Source organism: Sebastes fasciatus, chromosome 22 (genome assembly GCF_043250625.1).
Source record: "Sebastes fasciatus isolate fSebFas1 chromosome 22, fSebFas1.pri, whole genome shotgun sequence".
NCBI classification, from domain to species: Eukaryota; Metazoa; Chordata; class Actinopteri; order Perciformes; family Sebastidae; genus Sebastes; species Sebastes fasciatus.
The window spans coordinates 7,590,325-7,614,216 of NC_133816.1; the positions used below are offsets into that span (position 1 = coordinate 7,590,325).

At 41.1% G+C, this 23,892-nt stretch overlaps 1 protein-coding gene across 2 annotated transcripts in view; it reads left to right on the top strand.

The window, feature by feature from the left end:
• Window positions 1-770: 770 nt before the first annotated feature.
• Window positions 771-23,892, top strand: part of LOC141760239 (phospholipid-transporting ATPase ABCA1) — a 165,749-nt gene continuing 142,627 nt past the window's right edge. For both annotated transcript variants that reach the window (XM_074622880.1, XM_074622881.1), the window contains exons 1-7: window positions 771-1,126; window positions 13,617-13,746; window positions 18,076-18,169; window positions 18,416-18,557; window positions 18,699-18,826; window positions 20,892-21,019; window positions 21,946-22,143. In XM_074622880.1, the coding sequence (XP_074478981.1) occupies window positions 13,681-13,746; window positions 18,076-18,169; window positions 18,416-18,557; window positions 18,699-18,826; window positions 20,892-21,019; window positions 21,946-22,143 (756 nt within the window). In that variant the 5' untranslated portion in view covers window positions 771-1,126; window positions 13,617-13,680. The remainder of the gene's footprint in view (window positions 1,127-13,616; window positions 13,747-18,075; window positions 18,170-18,415; window positions 18,558-18,698; window positions 18,827-20,891; window positions 21,020-21,945; window positions 22,144-23,892) is intronic.

A 23,892-nucleotide genomic window follows, 5' to 3' on the forward strand; every position in this document is an offset into this window, starting at 1 on the left:
CTCAAAGCGCTTTACACTACATGTCTGCATTCACCCATTCACACACACATTCATACACTGATGGCAGAGGCTGCCATGCAAGGAGCCAACTAATCTAGATACTCATTCAGACACCGATGGCACAGCCTTGGGGAGCAACTTGGAGTTATGTGTCTTGCTCAAGGACACTTCGACATGCGATTGGACATGTGATTGGTGGACGACCATGCTCTACCTCTGAGCCACAACCGCCCCTAATGAACACAGAAATATCCAGTGTGAGGCATCCCTGTTTATTCCCTGTCTAAACACCCATCTCATCTAAATAATTATGTCCTCCCTGTGCAGCTTTGGTATTATTCTTTATCACCTAGCATAATAAACTCTTAGCCCCCTTGTAACCAAATTATATAGTTGCTATAAAACTCTACAGTCACTGCACTTAGCTGCTCACCCCCCCATGTGACACATTCAGTTGATCATCAACAACATCATCAACATTTTCAGCTCGGCTTTCTCACAGTAAATAAATACACTTCCCATGATCCTATCTCCTCTCTGACCTCTTTTTTAACTGATGCGTCATTTATTTAAAAAAAAAAAAATAAATAGTTTTAGGACTAATTAGCTCATGAATAATTTGTGCTCAATCAACTGGTGACTACATTTCAAAGTTTACACCCTGCGAGACAAACTTACACAGCCCCACGAATGCAAAAACAAGGCCAGCGAAATGTAGGGCAATGCTCCCGTTCACCCCTCCTCGCCTCATCAGGTGACTCAGACAAGACTACAAGGAGTAGACATATGTGCTCCGCTACAGGCCTAAGCTTAAGGGAACATGCTGTGAAATGTACACCACCTGTGTGCTTCCTGCCTGCAATATTACTGTGGCTACAGTCGCTACGACAGGCACAGCAGAGGTCATTTGCATACTTTATGACTCTAGGTAAAAGAGGATAGCGACGTAGGCAGGGAGGCAGGGAGTGCATGTGAGAGAGAGAGAGAGAGAGAGAGAGGGGGGGGAAGGAAGAGAGATGGTAAAAGTGTGGCTTTTTATGTGACTCATATGGGCCGGCAGTTAAAAGTGGTCAAATCCATCTTTAGGCTAAGATGTGCTGATGGGTGAAAGCCAAACAGCTTGGAGGTATGTTGTCTTTGACAGTTTGTTTTCTCTAACAGGACACATGTTTTGTAGCCAGGCCCTTCTGTGATGCTGCCTCTTTTCTGCTGCTGTTGTTGTTATTGTAGCTTGCTCTCTACTCCCGAGGCTAGCTCGGGCTCTGGCCCGGGCGTCTGTACACTTGTCTCTGTTTTCCTCCGCCTGTCTTGTCTGTAGTGGATCAAATAGTGCCGTGAGAACTGCTTATCTTATTTGAAAGCATTTAATAAACTGGTCTCCAGGCCGGCTGCTTTTAAAATGGAAATAAAGAAGCTGGGGAGGAAGTGAAGGATTTCAGTGGATACCTTTTGTGTTACACAATAACAGGAGGAAATTAAATTATAGTTTGGTTACAGTTGACTACATATGAATAATTTAAAACATGCTTATATTCTCACGGTTTGTTTGCTGAGTCACAAGCAGAAAGAGGGTGGACTTTAGCCACTACATAAGAGCAACATCACTCTAATGATTTACAGTGAGCCTAGACTGATGTAACATGGTCTCTTTTTGTACAGTATACTGTATGTGCCAAGTCATTTCTTCTTGAATGACATGTCTTAATTATTCATTAAGTGCTAACGTTTATCCTATAATTTTTTTATTCATCATTTTGATTTTGTTTCTAATGAATGAGTAATTATCTGCTAAAAGTGATTGACAGGTTGCCCCAGGATGCACAGTTACCAGAGCTTAGAGATATTACTTCTCCAAAACTAATTACGTGTAATGACTGACTTAATATCACTGATATAATTTTGACAGACTCCAATATCGCAGCTTAAAGTATCTGCGATTAAAGGGAGTACTTGCTGCAAAAAGGTTGAATTAGTGACAGGAGTAGAAACACACTTATTTTCATGTAACAAGCTACATATTAGCAATGCCAATTCTAGATACTAGTTAGCACCACCTTAATTTAATCATTATAGTTTGATGGTTTGTGCTGCAATATGTGGTATATGTACACACTTTTACTGAGTATGTACTTCTGTCTTTCACTTACACACAAGGACAAAAGGCTGTTAAAAGAAAGCTTTTAGGATGTGAATTACAAACCTGACCTGAAGTCTACTAATTTAAGGCTCTTTAATTATTTGCTTATTAAATATATCTTTAATAAACAGTTTTGAAGAAAAGCAGCACACTCCCTTTTCACCCATGCTCTGAAAAAAACCCACACAAAGATCCTTCTTTGAGTAATCTATTTGTCATCCTCAAAACTAACATGAGTGCAAACACCAGACACACCAGTATAAATATTAAAATGTTATTTCTTTTGACTATGCACAACACTATTTGTTGTGTTTATTTGTTGACGTGGACACTGATGTGGTTCAAATCTGCAATAAAGAAACTTAATTTTAAAATCTGAGTAAGGGTTAAATCAGCAGCAACTGGACTTGGTTTAGATTCTTGAAGACGTTTCACTTCTCATCCAAGAAGCTTCTTCAGTTCTGGCTAAATGGCAGGGGAACCCTGCTAATGACTCCACAGAGGTTCAATTCCTGGGTTCCCCTGCCATTTAGCCAGAACTGAAGAAGCTTCTTGGATGAGAAGTGAAACGTCCTCAAGAATCTAAACCAAGTCCAGTTGCTGCTGATTTAACCCATACCTGGATACCATGACCTGGATGACTGAGAACCTTCACAAACTTAATTTTAAAATAAAATACTAATAGAAATACTAATCAAAAGTAATATGGTTTTGGTATTAAAACAATCATACTGTGTCCCCAGGATTAAGACAATATTTAAGTCGAGCACAGTTAAGAGAATATTTAACATATTTACACTGCAAGTGTTTTTTACAGCATTAAATCACCACAATCTGTAATCATCATAGTCTCTCAATGTAGTTCTCTATGAGGAAGTTCACCATAAGAGCGACATTCAGGAGAGACTTATTATTTATGTCTGATGTCGGGCCATTAGATCCTTCATGGTAATTAGTATTGTATAAGTAGTCTGGCCCTGTTGCCATTTTAAAAGCTTGCATTGCTGCTGTGCAAGGCTGTGGATAGTGGCTGAGATATAAGATGAACTTCCTTCAAAAGAAAGTACTGTATTCCAGCAGGACTTTATATTTATAATATATTGCTGAGAATTCAGTGTGAGGGTCTAAAAGATGATCAAGATCCATCTTTGGGTCAGTAAACTTTCTTTCCCATCAGTTTGTGGGAGCTGGCACAGGGACGAGGAAGAGAGGTGCTCCAGGGAGAACAGGGTGCTGATAGCCGGTAGAAGTTAGGTTTAGTATCACAACTCAAGTCATGTAGAATGCAGAGGGGATTATTGCAGCTACCACTGGCTGTTGGTTGGGCAGCTCATATGAGTGCCGATACTTCGGTACCAAGTCGATGCCAAAATTCTGAAAACATGACATACTCATTTTTCTACAGTACTGCAGGTACCGGGAATCAGGGCTCGAGACTAAAGGCATCCTGTTGTTCTGGGGACAATAGAAAAGTTCCCTGATAGTGCTACATTGTGAACAACAAATCCATTTTGAACTCGGCAGGATGAGAGCTTTTAACGTAAGCTGTTAGCAGCTGGTGGGCAGCACAGTCCTCCTTGGCTAAATTACGGAGCTAACCGCTAACTTTAAGGTTTTATTAAGTTACATTATGGCTAATATAGCTCGGTAAATAGTTTGGTAAAAATTTGTATTGGGTGAAGGTAAATTACAACGTTATCATGATGTGTTCAAATATAATTATAAAATGTAGTTTTCAACGAGAAACTTGAGGCGGCATCAGGGGTTAATAATACATTTAAAAAACAATATACAAGAGATAATAAAGGAGTGTACTGTATGTTGGCCAGATGTGTCACCATCCTTGCACATGGTGCATCTCCAATACAAATGTCATGATATGACATTGTAGCAATGAATGGAAAATTAAAGCAATATGTGATGGTGCATTTTTGACAAATTTGTCCAGTCTCGACCTCTCCACTCATGGACTGGAGAGGTCGAGGCGGACTCACAATGCAATAAATGGAAGCTGTGCACTTTTGAAAATTTAAAAAAAAACATTGAGCATAGAAATGGAGATATTGAGTATATGAAGTGGTTTATGGGGTGGATTGAAAGGTTTCTGTAGACGTTTAGATAGTTTAGTCACCAATGGTGTCATGGTCAACATTTGAATCCATTGTAACCGCCTTTTTTTTTTTTTTGACCTTTATTTAACCAGGTAAAATCAATTGAGAACCAATTCTCATTTACAATGATGACCTGGCCAAGAGGCAGTAGCACAGTCCACACAAGTGACACAAACAGCACAGATACAATACAGTATGACAAACACATGAGAAAATGGCTAAAAACAGCATAGGTAAATTAATAAACACTATGTACAAAAAAAGGCGGATTACTGGATGTTCTTTGTATAAATGGAAGAGAGAGAGAGAGGTGAGGGCTGGTCAGCAAGTACAGCAGTCAACTATGACTTGTTGCAGCTTTTGTTTGAACATGTTGAGAGAGGTGAGAGCTGTTAGTTTGAGCGTATTTTGTAGTGAGTTCCAGTCATTTGCAGCGGCAAAATGAAAGGAGTTATGACCAAACACAGTACGGACTTTTGGAATGATGAGCCTAATGAAGTCACTGGATCTTAAACGGCGATTGCTGTCGGAAATGTGCAGAAGACTGGAGAGGTAGCGAGGGGTCATTCCCAAAATGGATTTGTAGACCAAGAGCAGCCAGTGTTGTAGCCGCCTGGTGTGAAGGGAGGGCCAATCCACCAATCTGTAAAGATCACAGTGGTGGGTGGTGAAGGGTGCACATGTGGCAAAACGGATTGCTGAGTGGTGGAGTGTGTCCAGTTTTCTGAGGGTGGTCTTTGATGCCATTTTATAAATTATATCGCCGTAGTCAAATAGAGGAAGGATGGTCATTTTCAAGGGTGAATTTGGCAGAATGTGTGAAGGAGGCCTTGTTTCGATACAGGAAACCCAGTCTAGCTTTGACTTTAGCCAGAAGGTTATTGATGTGTGTGTTAAATGAGAGAGATGAGTCCAACCAGAAGCCAAGGTATTTGTAGGAGCTGACAAACTCCAGCTCCGAGCCATCAGCACTGTAGATCTTGGGAGGGCTGGGGATGATGAGGTTTTTCCGGTCAAACAGCATACATTTGGTCTTTTTGGAGTTGAGGAGCAGGTGGAGGTTGTGGAAAGACTGTTGGATGGAGTTGAGGCTTTGTTGAAGAGTGGACACAGCAGAGTGGAGTGAGGGACCAGCTGAATATATGATGGTGTCATCAGCATACAGATGAATCCAGGAATTTCTAGCAGCTTTGGCTACATCGTTAATATAAATGGAGAACAAAATAGGGCCTAAGATGGAGCCTTGAGGCACACCTTTAGAGATGGTAAGAGGTTCAGACATGATGTTTTCGGTCTTCACCCGCTGGACACGATCAGCCAGGTAGCTAGCAAACCAGTTGCAACATCTACTGGACAGTAGTCTTTGCAGGAGAATGTTATGGTTGACCGAGTCAAAAGCCTTGGCTAGGTCTATAAAGGCAGCTACACAAGTCTGTTTGTTGTCCATGGCGGTGATGACGTCATCAAGGACCTTCAGTGTAGCGGTGGTACATCCGTGGCCTTTCCTAAACCCAGACTGCAGGTCAGACAAAATATGATTTAAGTCAATGACGTGAATTAGTTGTTTATGTACCAGTTTCTCTATGACTTTGGCCAGACAGGGCAAAATGGAAATCGGCCTGTAGCAGTTCGGGTCAGAGCCAGAGCCTCCTTTAAAGAGGGGGAGAATCGTAGCCGATTTCCAGTCAAGGGGGAAAACAGACAGATGAAATGACAGGTTAAACAGGCTTGTAATAGGGGAAGCAATAATATGAGCGGCTGATTTTAAAAACACAGGGTCAAGCCCATCAGATCCAGCTGACTTGTTCGAATCTAACTTAATGAGTTCATCCAGGACTTCCGAAACCTTAACAGGTTGAAGGGAGAAGCTGTTAACGCTGGGTGATGAAGTAGGAGTGTTAGATGAATCTGTTTCAGGGGCAGCTGCACCAAAGAAATTAGATGATTTCACGAAATGTTGGTTGAAGTGTGTGGCCATGCGTTGTTTATCAGTAACAACAATGTCATCAAAAATCAAAGAAGTGGGTAGATGCGGAGAAGCAAGTTTGTTTTCCATGGATTTGACTGTTTTCCAAAATTTCTTGGCGTCAGAGCCACTGGCTGAGAATTCTTCTTTGAAATGACTGATTTTAGCTTTCCTGATCGCCTGTGTTGTTTTGTTCCTGCATTGTCTGAAGGCCAGCCAGTCGGCAGCAGACTGAGAAGACCTCGCTCTCCGCCATGAGGTGTTTTTTAGGTGGATCAGAGCCGCCAAATCGTGACTGAACCAGGGGCTGTAGCGATTCTTCGTCCGGAATCGTTTCAATGGGGCGTGTTTCTCAATGATTAGGCTAAAGGTGTTTTTGAAATAAGACCAGGCATCTTCCACTGAGGGGATAAGATTGATTCTTTCCCAGTTTGCAGCTGCAACATCTTGCAGGAAGGCCTGATTGTCAAAGTTTTTCAGTGAGCGCTTGGTCACAATCACCGGTGGACGTTTGACAGAGAGGCCGGAGCGAACGCATGCAATGGCACAGTGGTCACTCAAGTCTTGACTGAAGACTCCAGATCGGTAGTTTGATGGAGTGTTAGTGAGAATAATATCGATCAGTGTGGCAGATGACGGTGATTTCAAATTATGTCTGGTTGGCTCAGATACAATTTGAAAGAGGTTTAAAGCATCAAATTGCTGTGTAACTAAATCAGGGGGGTTGATAATATTCCAGTTTAGGTCACCCAGAAGGACAAACTCAGAGGAAATGTGAGGGGCCAACAGTTCACCGAGAGCTCTTAATGTGCATGCTGGAGCAGAGGGTGGTCTATAGCAAACAGCAACAGACAGAGTGAAATTTGTTGACAGTTTAAGTTTTAACAGTAACAGTTCAAATTGCTTGGGGACTGATTTAGACAGCGTAACAGAACATTGCAAATGATCTTTTACAAATATAGCCACGCCGCCACCCTTGGTGGATCTATCCTGACGAAAGACGTTGTAACCCGGTATTCGAATTTCTAGATCCGAGACACCTTTCTTAAGCCATGATTCAGAGACAGCCAGAACATCAGGGTTTGCAGTGTGCACCCAGGCTTTTAAATAGTCATGTTTTGGCAACAAACTACAGATATTGACATGTAGAAAGCCCAATGATTTACGATCACAAAAATCATTAAACGACAGATTAGAGACAGTGGGACCATGAATAGCGGGCCCTGGGTTTGGGTGAACATTTCCAGAGATTAACAACATGAGAATGATTAACACACGTCTGAGGATAGTGCTAAAATGTTGCATATGTTTATCTTTCATTGACGGTTTGGTCAAAATTAAAGAGGAGTCGTCGTGGAACTGCTGCAATAACATGTAAGAGTACAAAGGAATAAGATTTGTTACACACCAAGTAGAAAGTCCAAAAGTCTTTGTAATCCAGAAGGATGAAATGTCCCTGGTTGATAAACTGAAGTCCAATGTACCAACACCGTTAGAAATGATGGCAGTCTCCTGTGTGTACCTGCTAGAAAGGCAGGTTGTATGAGCTGATCTGATCCAGAAAATAGAAATGATTGTGAGCCAAAAAGGCCAGGAAGGTTTTAGTGGATGAAACATGTCCAAACCAATAACCAATAGGTCAGGCTGTAGCAGGTTGAAGAGGGCCAGGCTATAGCTAGCAGAGGAAGCCAGGCTGTAGCAGGTTGAAGAGGCCCAGGCTTCAGCTAGCAGAGGAGGCTAGGCTGTAGCAGGTTGAAGAGGCCCAGGCTATAGCTAGCAGAGGAAGCCAGGCTATAGCAGGTTGAAGAGGCTCAAGCTGTAGCAGGTTGAAGCAAGTTGAAGAGGCCCGGGCTACAGCTAGCAGAGGAAACCAGGCTGTAGCAGGTTGAAGAGGCCCAGGCTATAGCAGGTTGAAGAGGGCCAGGCTATAGCTAGCAGAGGAAGCCAGGCTGTAGCAAGTTGAAGAGGCCCAGGCTTCAGCTAGCAGAGGAGGCTAGGCTGTAGCAGGTTGAAGAGGCCCAGGCTATAGCTAGCAGAGGAAACCAGGCTGTAGCAGGTTGAAGAGGCCCAAGCTGTAGCAGGTTGAAGCAAGTTGAAGAGGCCCGGGCTACAGCTAGCAGAGGAAGCTAGGCTGTAGCCAGCAAAGGGGGTCAGGCTGTAGCAGGTTGAAGAGGCCCAGGCTACAGCCAGCAGAGGAGGCTAGGCTGTAGCAGGTTGAAGAGGCCGAGGCTGTAGCAGGTTGAATTGGCCCAGGCTGTAGCAGGTTGAATTGGCCCAGGCTGTAGCAGGTTGAACAGGCCCATGCTACAGCTAGCAGAGGAGGCTAGGCTGTAGCAGGTTGAAGAGGCCCAGGCTGTAGCAGGTTGAAGAGACCCAGGCTGTAGCAGGTTGAAGAGGGCCAGGCTACAGCTAGCAGAGGAGTCCAGGCTGTAGCAGGTTGAATTGGCCCAGGCTGTAGCAGGTTGAAGAGGGCCAGGCTACAGCTAGCAGAGGAGGACAGGCTGTAGTAGGTTGAATTGGCCCAGGCTGTACCAGGTTGAAGAAGCCCAGGCTACAGCTAGCAGAGGAGGCTAGGCTGTACCAGGTTGAAGAAGCCCAGGCTACATCTAGCAGAGGAGGCCAGACTGTAGCAGGTTGGACAGGCCCAGGCTACAGCTAGCAGAGGAGGCTAGGCTGTAATTTATGGATTTTGTAAGAAACCAATAAATAGGCACTATGCTCTCAGTCCAGTACAAGCTGAAGACACTTTACACGTTACAACAGCCAGATCAGCAGACAAAATAAAACATAAATAAAACATAAATTCCGAGCTCACATGCAGACACACAAACACAGGACTGGTCTGGCGGCCATCTTGGATTCAACCTGCAGTTGCTTTTTTTTTAATATATATATATATATACTTATATAATTTCTGTTCACCTCCACCCATCATACTGAGTTCAATATTAAATGTGAACTAACAGTGAGCCGTAGTAATCTGCTGTGCAACAGTTTTCATACGTTTGGATGGCTGCAGAAAGCTGTTTTTTAAATCAATTTTAGTTGTCGAACAATGTGGTAGAAATTGTTTTTCTCTTGTTTCCTTTGCATAACAATTTTTTTTTAAACTTAATACATTGTTTGGGATATTCTAATTTCATACCAAACTATCAGTTTTAAGAATCTTTTGCACCCGATTATACACTACAATTCAAAACACCTCAGTCTCAATGTCTCGTTTTAGAACATTTAATCAGTTGAGATTATTGTTGTACAATGAACTGAAGCAGCGCGATCAGGGGTCATGCTGGTGATTAAATTGTACAGCAATTAAATCACCAGCATGAGCATGCCGGTGTTTGAAAAAATCCACTAAAAACAAGTGCTCGCACTTTTAAACGATAACCTGAATATAACATCCAAAGAGGAAAAGTGTTGAGGTTCATCCTTATGTATTACCTGTAATTAAAACAAATAGCATAAGTATATCCTTGAACCTTCTTTCTTACAGTGTACAGTATGACTTCCTGTTGTGGGGAGGTTGTGTATGATCGAGGTAGAGTTAGACAGAGAAAAAAGACAGATTGAATGAAGGAGCGCAGGGACCATTATACCCTTCAGAGGGCTATAGACAGCCCTTGTAACGGATGTCACAGGCATTCTCTGCCGTCCTCTGCTCTCATGCTGTATGACAAATATCTGTGTACTCTTTCGATCATCCTAGGGGCTGAAATAATGCACTTTGCTGCCCCTGGTCCCCAAACGCCAGGCATGCATCAGCACTTATATCCTCTCAACTTTGCTTTCCTTTCTTGTATCAACTACATTCTCTCCCTTTTCTCCCCTCCTTGCTCCTTTCTCGGGGCTTTCTTTGGAACTAATGATACCGTGAAAAGCTGATGCCAGCGCCTGATGGCCACACTCTTGTGAAAAACAAGTCCAAAAAGTGGCGAAAAGAACTTATTACTTCAATTATTCTCTGTGCTCCTAGTCGTAGATTAAAATGATGATCTGGAAAACACTCTTCAGTGTATGGTTTTTGTTCTCTGGAGAAGCTGTGTTCATTGTGTTTTGTAACAATGCGGCTGCAATGCAAATCACAACCATCCCCTCTCTTGTTACTTGTTATCTTTTCTTTAGATGTGGAATTGAAAAAGAGTCCTTTAGCTGGGCTTTTCCACAACACTCGCCCACACACACACACACGCACCATCTTTTACAGACGCATCTCTTTTTTTCGGATACTAACACAACTCTCACACACACACACACACACACACACACACACACACACACACACACACACACATTTTTTGACGTATGGGTTGAGTATATTCTTAGAGATGTTGTTTACCCTTCATGCTTGACGTGATTTCAGAGTGGAGGTGGTACCAAGCTGTCCTTCTCTTGCACATTACATGTTTCAAAAGACAAGGCTTGAAAGCAGTGCGAGCCAATGCAGCACATACTCAATTATACAAGCATTTGATGGAGTCGAGTGTTCATGCGTACTAGGCCTCTTTGTAAAGACCCAGGCCATTTTACCCTTGTACAATTCCGTAACCGCCAACTCCATACAAAGATATTCAAAGTAAGCCATGAAGTGAAGGCGAAAGCAAATAGTGAATAGTACACGACAAGAAAAACTACTGTGGAGGAGGTGGTGTGATGATAGTACACTCTAACTACAGCAATTTCTGGTAAATGTCAAAAATATGGAAGTTGATAGCTTAGCAGAAAAAAAAAATGCTATTCAGGAAAGTCTACGCTTAGCCAGTTACGTCTCACCAATATGCCATAATAGATTATTGAATTGCCTTGAGCGCCCATTAGAGCACTTATTTGGCCATTTGTGAGTGAGGGAGCCTCAACTTTGACTATGACAGTAAATAAAACATCCATGAAGTAGCAGTAAATAATGTAAACACACAGCGGGATGATGGGACCTGTACTGAAAGAGGAAATGGAGCGTTAAAAGGTGGCACATTTGGCAGGACTGCCCTGGGGCTAAAAAGCCCATCCCCACCTGACCCACCTTGCACACATACTCTGATCTCAAAAGTCTCCACAGATTGTCAGTTGTAGTGCCCTGCAACATTTTTTAAACACAGCTAGGTAACACACCTTGACCATTGAATATTAAGAATTAATAACTCTATTCTTTGAGTGTTTTTGAGGATTTAAAAGCCCTCCTTGCATTTCATAATTGTTTGTACTCAAGCTCGTAAATATGCTCTCAAATATTTCATCTTTCTTTTTACAACAAGCAATGAAAATCTGTTTTCACACTTTGCTTCTATTTCTATGCCACCACGCCTGTGACAGCCGTGTCCGTCTGTCTGTCTGTCCTTCTGTCCTTCTGTCCGTCTGTCCGTCTGTCTGTCTGTCTGTCTGTCCTTCTGTCCTTCTGTCCTTCTGTCCGTCTGTCCGTCTGTCTGTCTGTCTGTCTGTCTGTCTGTTTGTCTGTCTGTCTGTCTGTTCGCATGCACTTCCGACCCATTCTTGAACGCGATATCTCAGGAACACCTGGAGGATTTTTTTTCAGATTTGGCACAAACGTCCACTTGGACTCAAGGATGAACTGATTTGATTTTGGTGGTCAAAGGTCAAGATCACTGTGACCTCACAGAACACGTTTTTGGCCATAACTCAAGAATGAATTTGCTAATTATGAAAATTTCAAACACATGTCTAACTGGATAAAAAGATGAAGTGAAGACATTTAGACAGACATGGATGTAAACTGCAACTTGACTTGTTGGCGGGGTCATACAACGGTGAGGCAGGTAATTCTAGTTTATGTATTGTAAGGTATACCATACCATACAGGGGTGGGGGAAAAATCGATATAGCATAGTATCGCAATATTTTGCATGGCAATATTGTATCAATACACAAATGTCAAATATTGATCTTTGTAGCGGGCTTAGTCTAAAGCTAAAGTGAAGATCCTGGTATCTTATGAAACTAGAAAACCCAAGGAATCCATTGCAACCATGTCATGTTAGCTTGTTGGGGAGAACGCTAAATAATGCTCCAAATTTATGCAACATTTTGTTGAGGAAAAACTGGCCAGGCCATTTCCAAAGGGGTCCCTTGAGCTCTGACCTCAAGATATGTGAATGAAAACTCTGAGATGAACAGAATAAAAACAGTATCTTATTAGATAAAACAGATGTTTACTAACTGCATCAATTGCAGTTGAAAAAATTTAAAGGTAATAAATTGCAATATCACAATGGCATCTCATCACAATACTTGCAAACTGTTTAAAATTACAATAAGGTAATATTGTGACTTAAATATCTGGTGATTCCTACCCATAATACCACATATCACATGTGGTAATAACTATTGTTGCATCTTTTAATTGTTTTTGTATATTCTTGAACAAAATAATATTCAAATGTATCTTGTATCTGATATATTAGAAATGTATATTTGTGTATATTATATTCAATGTATGTCAAAGTGTGGGTGCTGCAGTAGTTTTGATCCAACTATCTCTATTGATTTAACATAACATCAACAAAGGATTTTCTCTAACCTTTTTTTATTATTATTTTTTAGAAAATGAGCTTACATGTTATATACAGCAGGTTATTTGACATCTGCTTAAAAACACGGGAGTTAATCATATGTATATATGAATGACCCTAACCTTTTGTAAAAACTTAATTTACAGAGTGGATTCTTTACTGGAACACATTTATATGGCAACTGTAAATTAATAAAACTCAACTGTATAATTACACATAAAAACAACTAACATTTCTGTAGTTGTGAATGGGACCTCACGGCGGGCCAATGAATGAACTGTAGTCAAAGGAGAGGCTGCCAGTTGTGGAGTTTTTTATAAAGGTCATACTTGATGTAGCAGTGTAAAAAGTGCCACGGCAGATCTATTTGTTTATTATCTGTGTAACCAGTGACTAGTAAAAACCTGCTATAAATATTTTTACAGTAATCTTTGGTCCACATGAAAAGTGAGGCAGTTGCCCATGAAGTTTCTGTCTTTTATTTTGCTCTGGTCGCCAAAAAAGACGGATTAATTGACAGAGAATTTGTAGCACAGTGGTGCTTAATGAGTCAAAGAGCACAGTTTACATTGCCTCATCCCTCTTTAAGAGGAGCAGAAAAGAGATTTTGGTTTTGACCTAATAGTTTTATATGCAGTAAATTAAGTAAAACAACCACATGGTCTTTAATAAAGATTCTCACACAGTAGATCCAAACTGCGCAACCTCCACGTGAGGCATTGCCCCGTCCTGAGATTTGCTGAGTGTAGGTGATAATAATTCTTAGAACAGGTGCTGCACCATAAGCCCCAAGGCCTGGGGAAGTGAATGATTAGTGGCACTCCCCCAAGATGCATTGCTCCTCTGTATTAAAACCAAACTCTGCCTTTTATTCCCTCCAGGGTTTATTAAGTGGGCCAGTTGCCATAGCGACGCTTTGGCAGGATATTGCCAGGATAAGCTGTAATGGGTCTCCTGACGCAGTTCACTCTGCTCCTGTGGAAGAACTTCACTCTCCGGAAGAGACAAAAGGTACACTTCTGCTCACCAGCCCCCTTTGCAAATCAACGTATATCTGCTAAAATTGGTCAGCAATGGAGGGAAAGTGAGGATATGGTCCCAGGGTTGTGTTATCAAGGGCAACTAAGTTATTCATGAGAGGGGAAGGTAATAGGAGGGATTTACTACGAAAATTGTCTCCTATAGAAGTAAGCCGCCTTTAACTCTCCCACTAGAGAACAAGAACAATCTTACCTTAATGCCGACCAATTCAATGTGTCACCTTCAATTTTTGGAGATGTATCTCTTGTGCACGTTATGTCACATCGCCTGTGTTTTAGTTCTAACAAAGCCAGTCTTCGGCCTAATAGAACGGGATACGGAGTGACGAATGTTAAATGCTTTGTTTGAAGGGCAAACACTCGTTCTGGTTCTTCTTACAAACTCACCGCCACGGCAAGTCCTCAGCAGTGTTATCCAAATGTGTAGAGTCTTTGCAATTTACACAAATGTTACCAGACAATTAAAGGGTTATTAATATGTTCTCTGCAACTGAAAACTCAAATGATCTAACTGACATTTCAACTACTGTTACTCCTTGCATACCAACAAACACTTTACTTTACAACTTTTTACAGTGTAGCATCAGCTAAAATTTTACCTGCTTTCATCATCGTCATTTACAGTTCAACTGATTTCAACGCTATGCTTCAAATAGTTAGTTTTAAGTTAGTTCACTTACTTTAAGTGCTTACATAAAAAACTGCCAATTTAACTGTCAACGGGGATTAAACTTGAAACAAAAAATTCAAATAATTTCAGAGATTACACTTCAAAACACACTTTAAGTGCTTCAATTTAAACAGCAACTCCCGTGCTACATTTCTGATCTTAAGACATTTGAAGCTATTTGCAGTGTTTGCCTCTGTGATTTTCAGGGGTATGCAAGCACATTAAAATTTTCTTCGGATAGCCTTTTCTACTGTAGTTCAAAGTAGGGTCCCATCTCTGGATTATGTGTAACTCTTTTGATTTGTGTACCCTAAACAAGAAAATAGACACAATTGTTGCGTCTAACTAAATATAGATTCGCTAACAGAAATATAACTAATTTCTGTAACGCATTAACAGTAGTAGCGGGCTCAGTTTTAAAGTGCAGTGAAGATACTAACATCACATGAAACTAGGAAACCTAAGGAATCTATTGGTACCAACCTCGTCATACTAAATTAAATAATGCTCCAAACTTGCGCTAAATTTTGGCGAGGAAAAACTGGCATGGCGATTTTCAAAGGGGTCCCTCGACCTCTGACCTCAAGATATGTGAATGAAAATGGGTTCTATGGGTACCCACGAGTCTCCCCTTTACAGACATGCCCACTTTATGATATTCACATACAGTCATAGTCAAGTCAGCACACTGCCTGTTGGGCTTGAGTTTGCCATGTTATGATTTGAGCATATTTTTTATGCTAAATGCAGTACCTGTGAGGGTTTATGGACAATATTTGTCATTGTTTTGTGTTGTGAATTGATTTCCAGTAATAAATAAATAAATACATACATTTGCATAAAGCAGCATATTTGTCCACTCCCATGTTGATAAGAGTATTAAATACTTGACAAATCTCCCTTAAAGGTACATTTTGAACAGATAAAAAATGTGCGATTAATTTGCAATTAATCGTGATCAACTATGGACAATCATGTGATTAATCGTGATTAGGTATTTTAATCGATTGACAGCCCTGAAAATACTCCCTGAATATAAATTATTTACAGATAAATTTCCAAATGATGTCAATTTAATTCTAGATTTTTTAAACAATGAATGCAAGCCTGTGCAAACCGAATTGATTTAAAAAACTTTTCAAATAATGTTTTAACCTTGCTGTTGAGGCTTAAGCCTCTTAGGCGTTGTCTCTTTGCCCTGGCCAGTTCCCGTAACCAGAGTTATTACTTCCTTATTCTCGTAACAGACACTAGCCTACACATGATTACCCAGTGATACATGGTGGATTTTATTGCCTCTGAAGTCCCCCTCACTGGACAAGAGGTCACATGCTGCGGGAAGATAACAGTTACACCATGTGTCGCAACTGCATTTCAAGGGTCAGAGTAAGTTGTCATGGAATCTAGTTAGTCTTATGAGTCATTTCGAGGCAGATATATCTGTTACAAAGAGCTGCAGTGTGTTCTTTGATTTATACTGTTGCAGTGATGATAGGAGTCAAATCCACCCACTTGTTTTGTTAGGGGTTCGAGCACAGAGTAGAACAGAAAGACATCCTCACCAAAAAAAAATCTGCTTTCATCAAAGTTCATACTTTCTTGGAATAACTCTGCAAAGTCATTTGCAATTTTATAACTTCGTATCTGGGAAACATTCCCCTTGTTAATTTTATCAACCAGCAGAAAGAACCGGGTGGTATCTTTCTCTATCAGGGAGATATACACATTTCCCTGTCTAGAATATATAAGGGGACAGTGGTGGTTTTGTGCATGGGATTTAGGATATTTGGCCAATGTCAACATGAGATATTGGTATTAGACAAAACCAGTGGGAGTTAGCAAGGACAATGGTGCTTCTGGAGGGCTCGTGGAGGTTAATGACCAATTATATGAATGCCTCACCAAGCATTTTAAGATTTTATAACAGGCATGAAACTGATTTTATGGTCCAGTATTTCACATAATTTCATAGGAGGAGATTATCTATTCACAAAGACGCTGGTGTCCGATGGCAAATGCCTGGGGAGCCAGACATTGAGAAAGTCCCCATGATCTCTGTGTTCCCTCTCCCTGCCTTTTCTTTGGAATACATTATGATAATTCGCCCTCTCAGCAGAACTACATCGTCTCTCACACACAGATGGGAGGGAATTAAAGGATTGGATTTGAAATTCTTTCTTTGAAATATATGCAATGCGATTTTCTCTGCAATTTTCTCATCTGTAATTCATTGACAAAATTATAAAACTGCTTTCACTGTATGCCTATATACCAAACTGAACTAAATAAAATGTGTTCAACCCCCGCCCCTCGTCCCTATTCTACTGCAGAGACATTACTTTAATTCATAAGGTTGCCATGGGGCTGTGACATTACAAGCAATATGTATTATTATATTTTCCTCACCTCTGCCTGCCCTCCAGTTTAATTATGTAGACAACAACCTCAGTATAGATGTGTTCTCTTATTATTCGTGCTAATGTGCGTCATCAGATGTCTGAACATGTTACCATAGAAGGAGCAGGGGGATCGGCTGACTGTAGCTTCGCAGTTGATTCCTCTAGGCAGAGATGTTGAAGGGGATGAGCGTGCAGGCAGACCAGGTCAGCTGAGGTTAGCGGAGAGGGCTCGCTGGGTGAGTGCAGGGCTGAGGGGATGTGGCTGTTGAGCGATGGTGTGCCTAGGGATGCGTAAAAGCCTAGATGGCAGAGGGTGTGGGGTGGAAGAGTCAAGGAAGGATGAGCTGCATCATTGTGATATCTCACTGGCAGTCGTCCGCTGTTACTTCCTGCTGAATTATGAAGTGGAACCTACCGTTGTACAAATGTTCCTAAGCCCTCAGCTTTCAGAGGTGCGTGTTACCTTGACTTATGTAAAAAAAGAAACTGCACTACTTTGGTGTTTCCACAGTGACAGCATTGGTAAAGAATAAGTACCTAGGTGTGTTTGGTAAAATGTGGAAGCTTGAGCCTGTAATAACCCAAGGTGATTCATATAAAAACATATATGTGTATGAATAAAACCTCCGAAACTCCAAGGTCTCGGTACTCTGTCTCTACAATATCCCTCCAAGGCCAACTGAGGGGGAAAAATGGGAGCCTTGAGGTCATCAATTTGTGCTTTGTTGGTTTCTCTCTTCACCCATTTCCTGAGGTTGAAATAAAAAGCCTGGCATGTCACATGGGCCGCTACCTGCTGGCAGGTATTGAAGTGGTTGTATTAAAGCAAGAAAGCGGTTAGTACTCTCCATCCAGAAAAGGATTAAATGTGTCGAGGAGATGATAGGGTGTGTGTGATAGCTTTGGCTTGGGGAGTCACGAGCAAAGCTTTCTCTCTCAATCCAGTAAGTGCTAAGAGGAAAAAGCAACACTAACAGCAAAATATATGGTCTATGGCATGTGCAGCTACATTGTAAACACACTCCCATGGAAACACGCAGCCTTATGAGGTCATTATAGTCAATCATTAACCCAGTCTAACCCTTTACCTTGAGATTTGCTTTGACTTCATGAGCGATGTCACATTTTGAATTTATGAGAAAACAATGCAAACGATGGGAGCCATAATATGTTCCAAGGATGTATTTCATAAACAAATTATGAAAATATGACCACTTTATCCTTTCTGCAGGTGCGGCTGGTCGTTGAAGTGATATGGCCTCTGTTCCTCTTCTTCATATTGGTGTGGGTGCGGTCCACCAATAAGCCAATTTTCAAAGGCCAATGTAAGTACAAGCCCAGTTGTTATGTTAAACTCTATTTCGCAAGTCATTCAAAGCTTCAGAACAACTCAGGCTTTATTTGTATTTCCATAATAACTCAGAGCTCTGTATATGTCAAAATGTTGAGGAAAATATAATGATCTAGAAAGACTATAAAAAATACTAACCTCTGCATCAATATATCCAAAGAACAATGTATTATGCAGCTTAGTAGATGAATCCTGTAAGTATTCACCTCTATTCCTGTAGGCCACTACCCAAATAAAGCCATGCCATCGGCTGGCGTGCTGCCCTGGCTTCAAGGTATGATGTGTAACATCAACAATCCCTGTTTGAACTATCCAACGCCGGGGGAGACGCCAGGCCAAGTCAACAACTTCAACAACTCCATGTACGTACTGGGATGTGTGCTTTCCTCTCTTCTAAGACATTATACGTCCGGATGAAACCGAATGTTTTGGTTGTGATGTCAGATTATATGTAAGACGTAACATTTACAGTTAGTTTTTCTTGTTTTTTTCTGGTAAACCAGAATTGCTGGGGTGTTGATAGAGCTGCAAGCCGTCCTGGTGAACAGATCTATTCTCAGCAAGGCAAAGCTGCTGGCAGATGACCTCGAACAGTGGGATTCAGTCCTGTCACAGTCTAACCCTGGCGGTGGTAAGAGCCTTTATTGATGCATTGACCTTAAAACAATGGCACTATTCATGAGAGGACCTTGTTTTAAGGTTATTATCATACACGCTCATCGGAATTGTTGAAAAGCAACAAAGTGCAGATTGGTCTTTCTTGATATGCAAGTTTTATAGCTGCTGAGTGATGGTTCAAAAAGTAATATGTATAGAAAATGCTCAGCCTCAGCAACAATCACTCTGCTATGTCTTTGTTAAGTACTCTCCATCAAGGAAAGTATCCCCTTCATGTGGATGACAAGTTGGAGGATTTGTTATTCCCCTTTATCCCTCAAAAACAATAGCGCGTGATTATTTATGATGCAATTTTCCTGCAGAGTGACAGATCGTTTGTCTTGATAAGTTGCTGCTTTGCATTAGGCTCATTTAGCCTGATGATATTCAGATTTTCATACGGCACCTAATTTGCAAAGAGACAAAGAGGGGAGGGGGGGACTGCTGTTCAACAAACGGCTCGTGGGCCATTTGCATTTTGGGGTCGCTGGCTTGTAATATACAAGATTAAATCCATCAAAGATCTAAGCCTGGGCATAATTAATGGGATTCACTGTCGGGAGGCGTGAGCACAAAAGGTCATTAACGAGAACGGGGAACGGAGTACTATCAAAAGACTGGGATGGCAAAGGTGATTGTGTTGTCCTTTTTTTTGTTTTTACCATGGGTTGATTAAAAGACTCAGGTGGTCACTTCAATCAGAAAAGGCAACAGTGTTCAGAAAGAGCCAGGAGCATGTTCTCCTTCCACATAATCTAACCTTGTCTATCCCCTGATGCTCCTTCAGTCATGAGGGGCATAATAATGTGTTTAGTTGGAAACGCGAGGTGTTGTAAAGAGTCTAAGCAAACAGCCTAATGAATTCCAGACAATACTGAATGATTGTTATTTTTACCAAACATTTATCTTAATTGAACCTTGACTAACCCAGTATAAGTCACTTCCTCCCCTCATCTTGATAATTGACTGACTTGCATGCATTACACTTGCAAAAGAGCTAATCTAATTAAATTACGTAACCCCTTCATCATCTCAACAGCACATGCTGGAGTCCCAGAGTGCAGAAAAAACACATGTTGAATAGATGCAGTTTGTGCACGGGTGTGCGAGTATACTTTAGCGGGATCCCTGCTATGCTATGGCATTGTGAGGGGGGGGTAACAATGAACAGTCGATTGGTTTTTGAAGCTGGCTAATCAGGAGAAAATGACTGCTTAACAATCTGGTACATGTTTAGCAACAAATTATCTCCTCTCACGCAACTGCAGTGGTCAACCCCTACTTGCACCAATGAAGGATATAATTGCAACAGTCATCTAGAAAGCATAATGTAAACTCAAGGCCGTAATGCCACTCTAAGCAACATGTGAAACAAAACCAAATCAGAATGCTAGCAAGATTTCAGAATCCTTGATTTTCCATTTTTTCAATGACATGCACACAGTAAAGGATTTCTTTTCATTTAAGGTCTTATTTTCAAGGATTTGGCCATTGTTTATCAGTTAGGTTAGGATGATATTATACTCAGCAGCTGCACTGCAGTGATTTTGAAGACATGGACTTTAGCTTTAACCTTTTTCTTTCAACAACAGAATAAATCCTCTACTGCTTTGGTTAGACCAAATTTCCATTGCAGCGGAAGGGCTGCTGTCCTATTAGTTACACGACAGGCTCTCCTCCATGGTCGGCGTAGGTGTCCATTAGAGCAAATGACACAAGTCTCACACATGTTTCTGCATGCACCCATATTTGTGAACAGTGGTGCGGAAACCAAATGTAGGAGGATAGACAAAGAAGAGAGGCAGAGACAGAAAGGCTGCAGGGTTGGCTGCAAAATATCTGCAGTGCAGATGGCAAGTAAGGAGGATTTATGGCAAAAACTATGAAAATAAGACATGGGTTAAGAGCAGCACATATATATTTCCCTTTATGTTTCCCATTTCTGAACAGTTGGCCAGCAACACACATGTAAACTTGTTTCCTGGTGTGTATCGATTCCTGTTCTGCAAAAGTAATGATTCTCCATCTTTATGTTTAAGCTCAACCAGTGATCCTGAGGAGTATTCTAAGAGACGACGAAACTTTCTCCACTCATCTGAAAGAGAATCTGTCGGTGCCACCAGCAGTGGTCCAGAGCCTCATGAATGCTGAGATTAAACTCAATCCAGTGAGTATCATTTCACTACACTGCTTGCATGTTGAAATAACAGCAAACTGTCTCCAATAGAAATCCCAGCGGCTTTGAAACGTGATTTTTCCACCTCCTGTAAATAAAAGAATTTAAATGTTAACCAAAATGTTCAAAGACTAAATGTGCCAAGAGAGTTGTGCTCGAGCCTTTAAAATGTAAAATGTCCCGGCCAAGAACTGCCTCTGGGACTCCTTGTCTTGACAGTCATAATCAAAGCAAACTGATAAAAAATAAGTCGTTTGAAGCTGGCTTCAGTAGGTAATTTAGAATGAAATGAACTCGCAACAGCAATAAGAGTGTCTTGTCTCTAAATGCTCCCCAATTGATACCGTGATATGTACCAAATAATATCAGTTGAGCTGCAAGAAGGTAATTATGTTTCACTGACATTGACAAGGATGCTTAAATACAGTGTGCACTGATTAAAAGATCCCTACTGTGTACAGGATGAGGCATGCTGATGGCTGCAGTGTGCTCTGTTGCAAAATGTACTATGTGCCCAGAAAGTAAAAGTTCCTAGTGCAGTTTATAAGTCATTCTCTGTCTTCTGCCCATGTATCCTGTCTCGCTTGGTGTCACTGTATACTGTCTTGTATGATACAAACACTATCTGTGTGTGTGTGTGTTCATGTTTGTGTCTGTCACATTTTCACTGTTGTTCTAAGTGTCCTTGTAGGTGTTTGTGCATATGTATGGTATGTTAGTCTGAGTGTGATCAAAGAAAAAAATAAGGCTTAATTAAAATAAAAAACACCACTTTATATCTGATTTTGAAATGTGATTTAGCAATCTATCTGCCTGCACAATAACCCAAGGACACAACACATGAATACGTAAAATCTGGTCAGATGCAAAGTTCTCTTGTTTGTCAACTTCCACCAAAGTTGGTGTTTATTTTTCAGATGATGGGCACTCCGAGGCCAGGCAACCTGAAGAGCATCCTGTGTGAGGGGACAGATCTGGACGAGTACATCCAATTTAGCAGCCAAGCTGAAAAGGAGGCTTTTCAAAATGTCAGCTGCTCCCGCGATCCACAGCAGCTGATTAACGCCCAGCAAGTATTCCTGCAAAACCTGGATGTGAGGAAAGTGTTTTCTGAGGTGAGCTTTTCCCGCTGTCGCCCCACCACTAAGAAATCTCATCGGATTTGAGTTTGATGAGACTTGAAGGAGTTTTGCATAGTAACTCAGACACAATTAGTCTCATTTTGACAAAAAGTTGAAAGCCTTTGGGGGGCATTAATTGTCCTGACGGGGACACTGTAGTGATACAAGCCATTATGTCTACATTTAAATAGCCCTATTTCCTGCTTGGCAAGGTCACCCACATCTAGCATCCTTACAAATTACACTGTCTGGGCTAATGTAGGTGGTATTAAAAATGTAAATTTGAAACTGTTGTGGCATCTCAGCCACCACGGTTGCAGTAGAGGAATAACTTGGGAGGATGCATTTGAACCCTCCGTCGGGCATTTTAAAATCAAACAGACGATACTGCAGATATTGTGTGCATTATTTTTTTCTCCATTTTTCAAAAGAGAATAAAAGTGTTTTTGGGCATTTTTTTTGGTGGAAATGGCATCTAAGTCTCAGACCTCTTGGTAGGCATTTCCCATGACTTTCATTTGCAAGCTGGTGTTGCTAGGAGATGCACTGTCAGTTTCCATTGTGCACTACTGACTGGAGCACGTCATAGCCCTTTATAGCCTCTGAACATTGATTGACATTCATTTTTTTACAACAAGTAGACGTACCGATTTAAATATTCAACATTTGGGATGACCCATTGCACAGTTATAAATCTATTCCACTAGGAAAGTGGAACCTTGCAAGCTAAGCTAATCAGCTTTCAGTAAGAAAGTGGATGCCTAGCTTTCTAACATTCCCACTGGATGTTTCTTTTGGGTCATGTCATATTGATACCTGAAGAGTCATTGGCAGCTCCTGCCTGAACAGCTCAGTGCTGTGTTCCTCCCACATTATACAAAAGAGTTGGTCTCATTCATAGGTCCAAATGTGGTGATTGTAAATGACCAGACTGTTAAAACTCACACAACAAGTAGTCCTGTAAGTCCAAGTAACCTCAAGCACTCACAACTTTAGCCAGTGATTTGTATCATACCATTTGTACAGAAATGATTATTGATTTCAGTTCGGATTTAAATTGGCTTTAGAAACAGTCTTGAGGCTATGGTTAAAAACATTTACCACACATTTTCCAAATCCATCAGTAACACAGAAATGTATTCTGTTTCGCAAAACCGTGTACACCTTTACATCATTATTCACTATTAGCTGATACAATTTGATTTCACACTTGGCCCTTAAGTGCAGAGTTGTTGGTGCAAATGTGTTTCTGAACTGCTGAGCAAAGCCACAAGGCTCAGCTATCCAGTCTGCCTATTGTTGCTTAACTTGATGGTGAGGTCTTAAATTATTTTGCGTGATATTGTGAACCTTACACCTAAGCAAAAATGAAATGCAAAAGTAGTGCACGTGGTTTTTGTTTGCCAAAATGTCCTTCTTTCTTGTGGCATTTCCTATGTGGGGGTTTATGATAGATATTCACCCTAAATTGAGAGATAAATAAGGAAAGTAAACACCGCTGCACAGGGTAATTTTCTATCAATTACATACTGTAAGATGAAACTCCACGAGTATTTGGGGGATATTGTCTGTTCTAACTATAACTCGCGCATGGCTGGCAGTAAATTGAATTCAAAGGCAATGATTTTCTGTGCCAGCCAATTGAGTAACCAATTTACAAGTTAAATGTTATGCTTGTCTGACTCTGTGACTAACAGAGAGAGAGAAGAAAAAGCTTTTAAAGTTAAAACATGCTAAAGCATC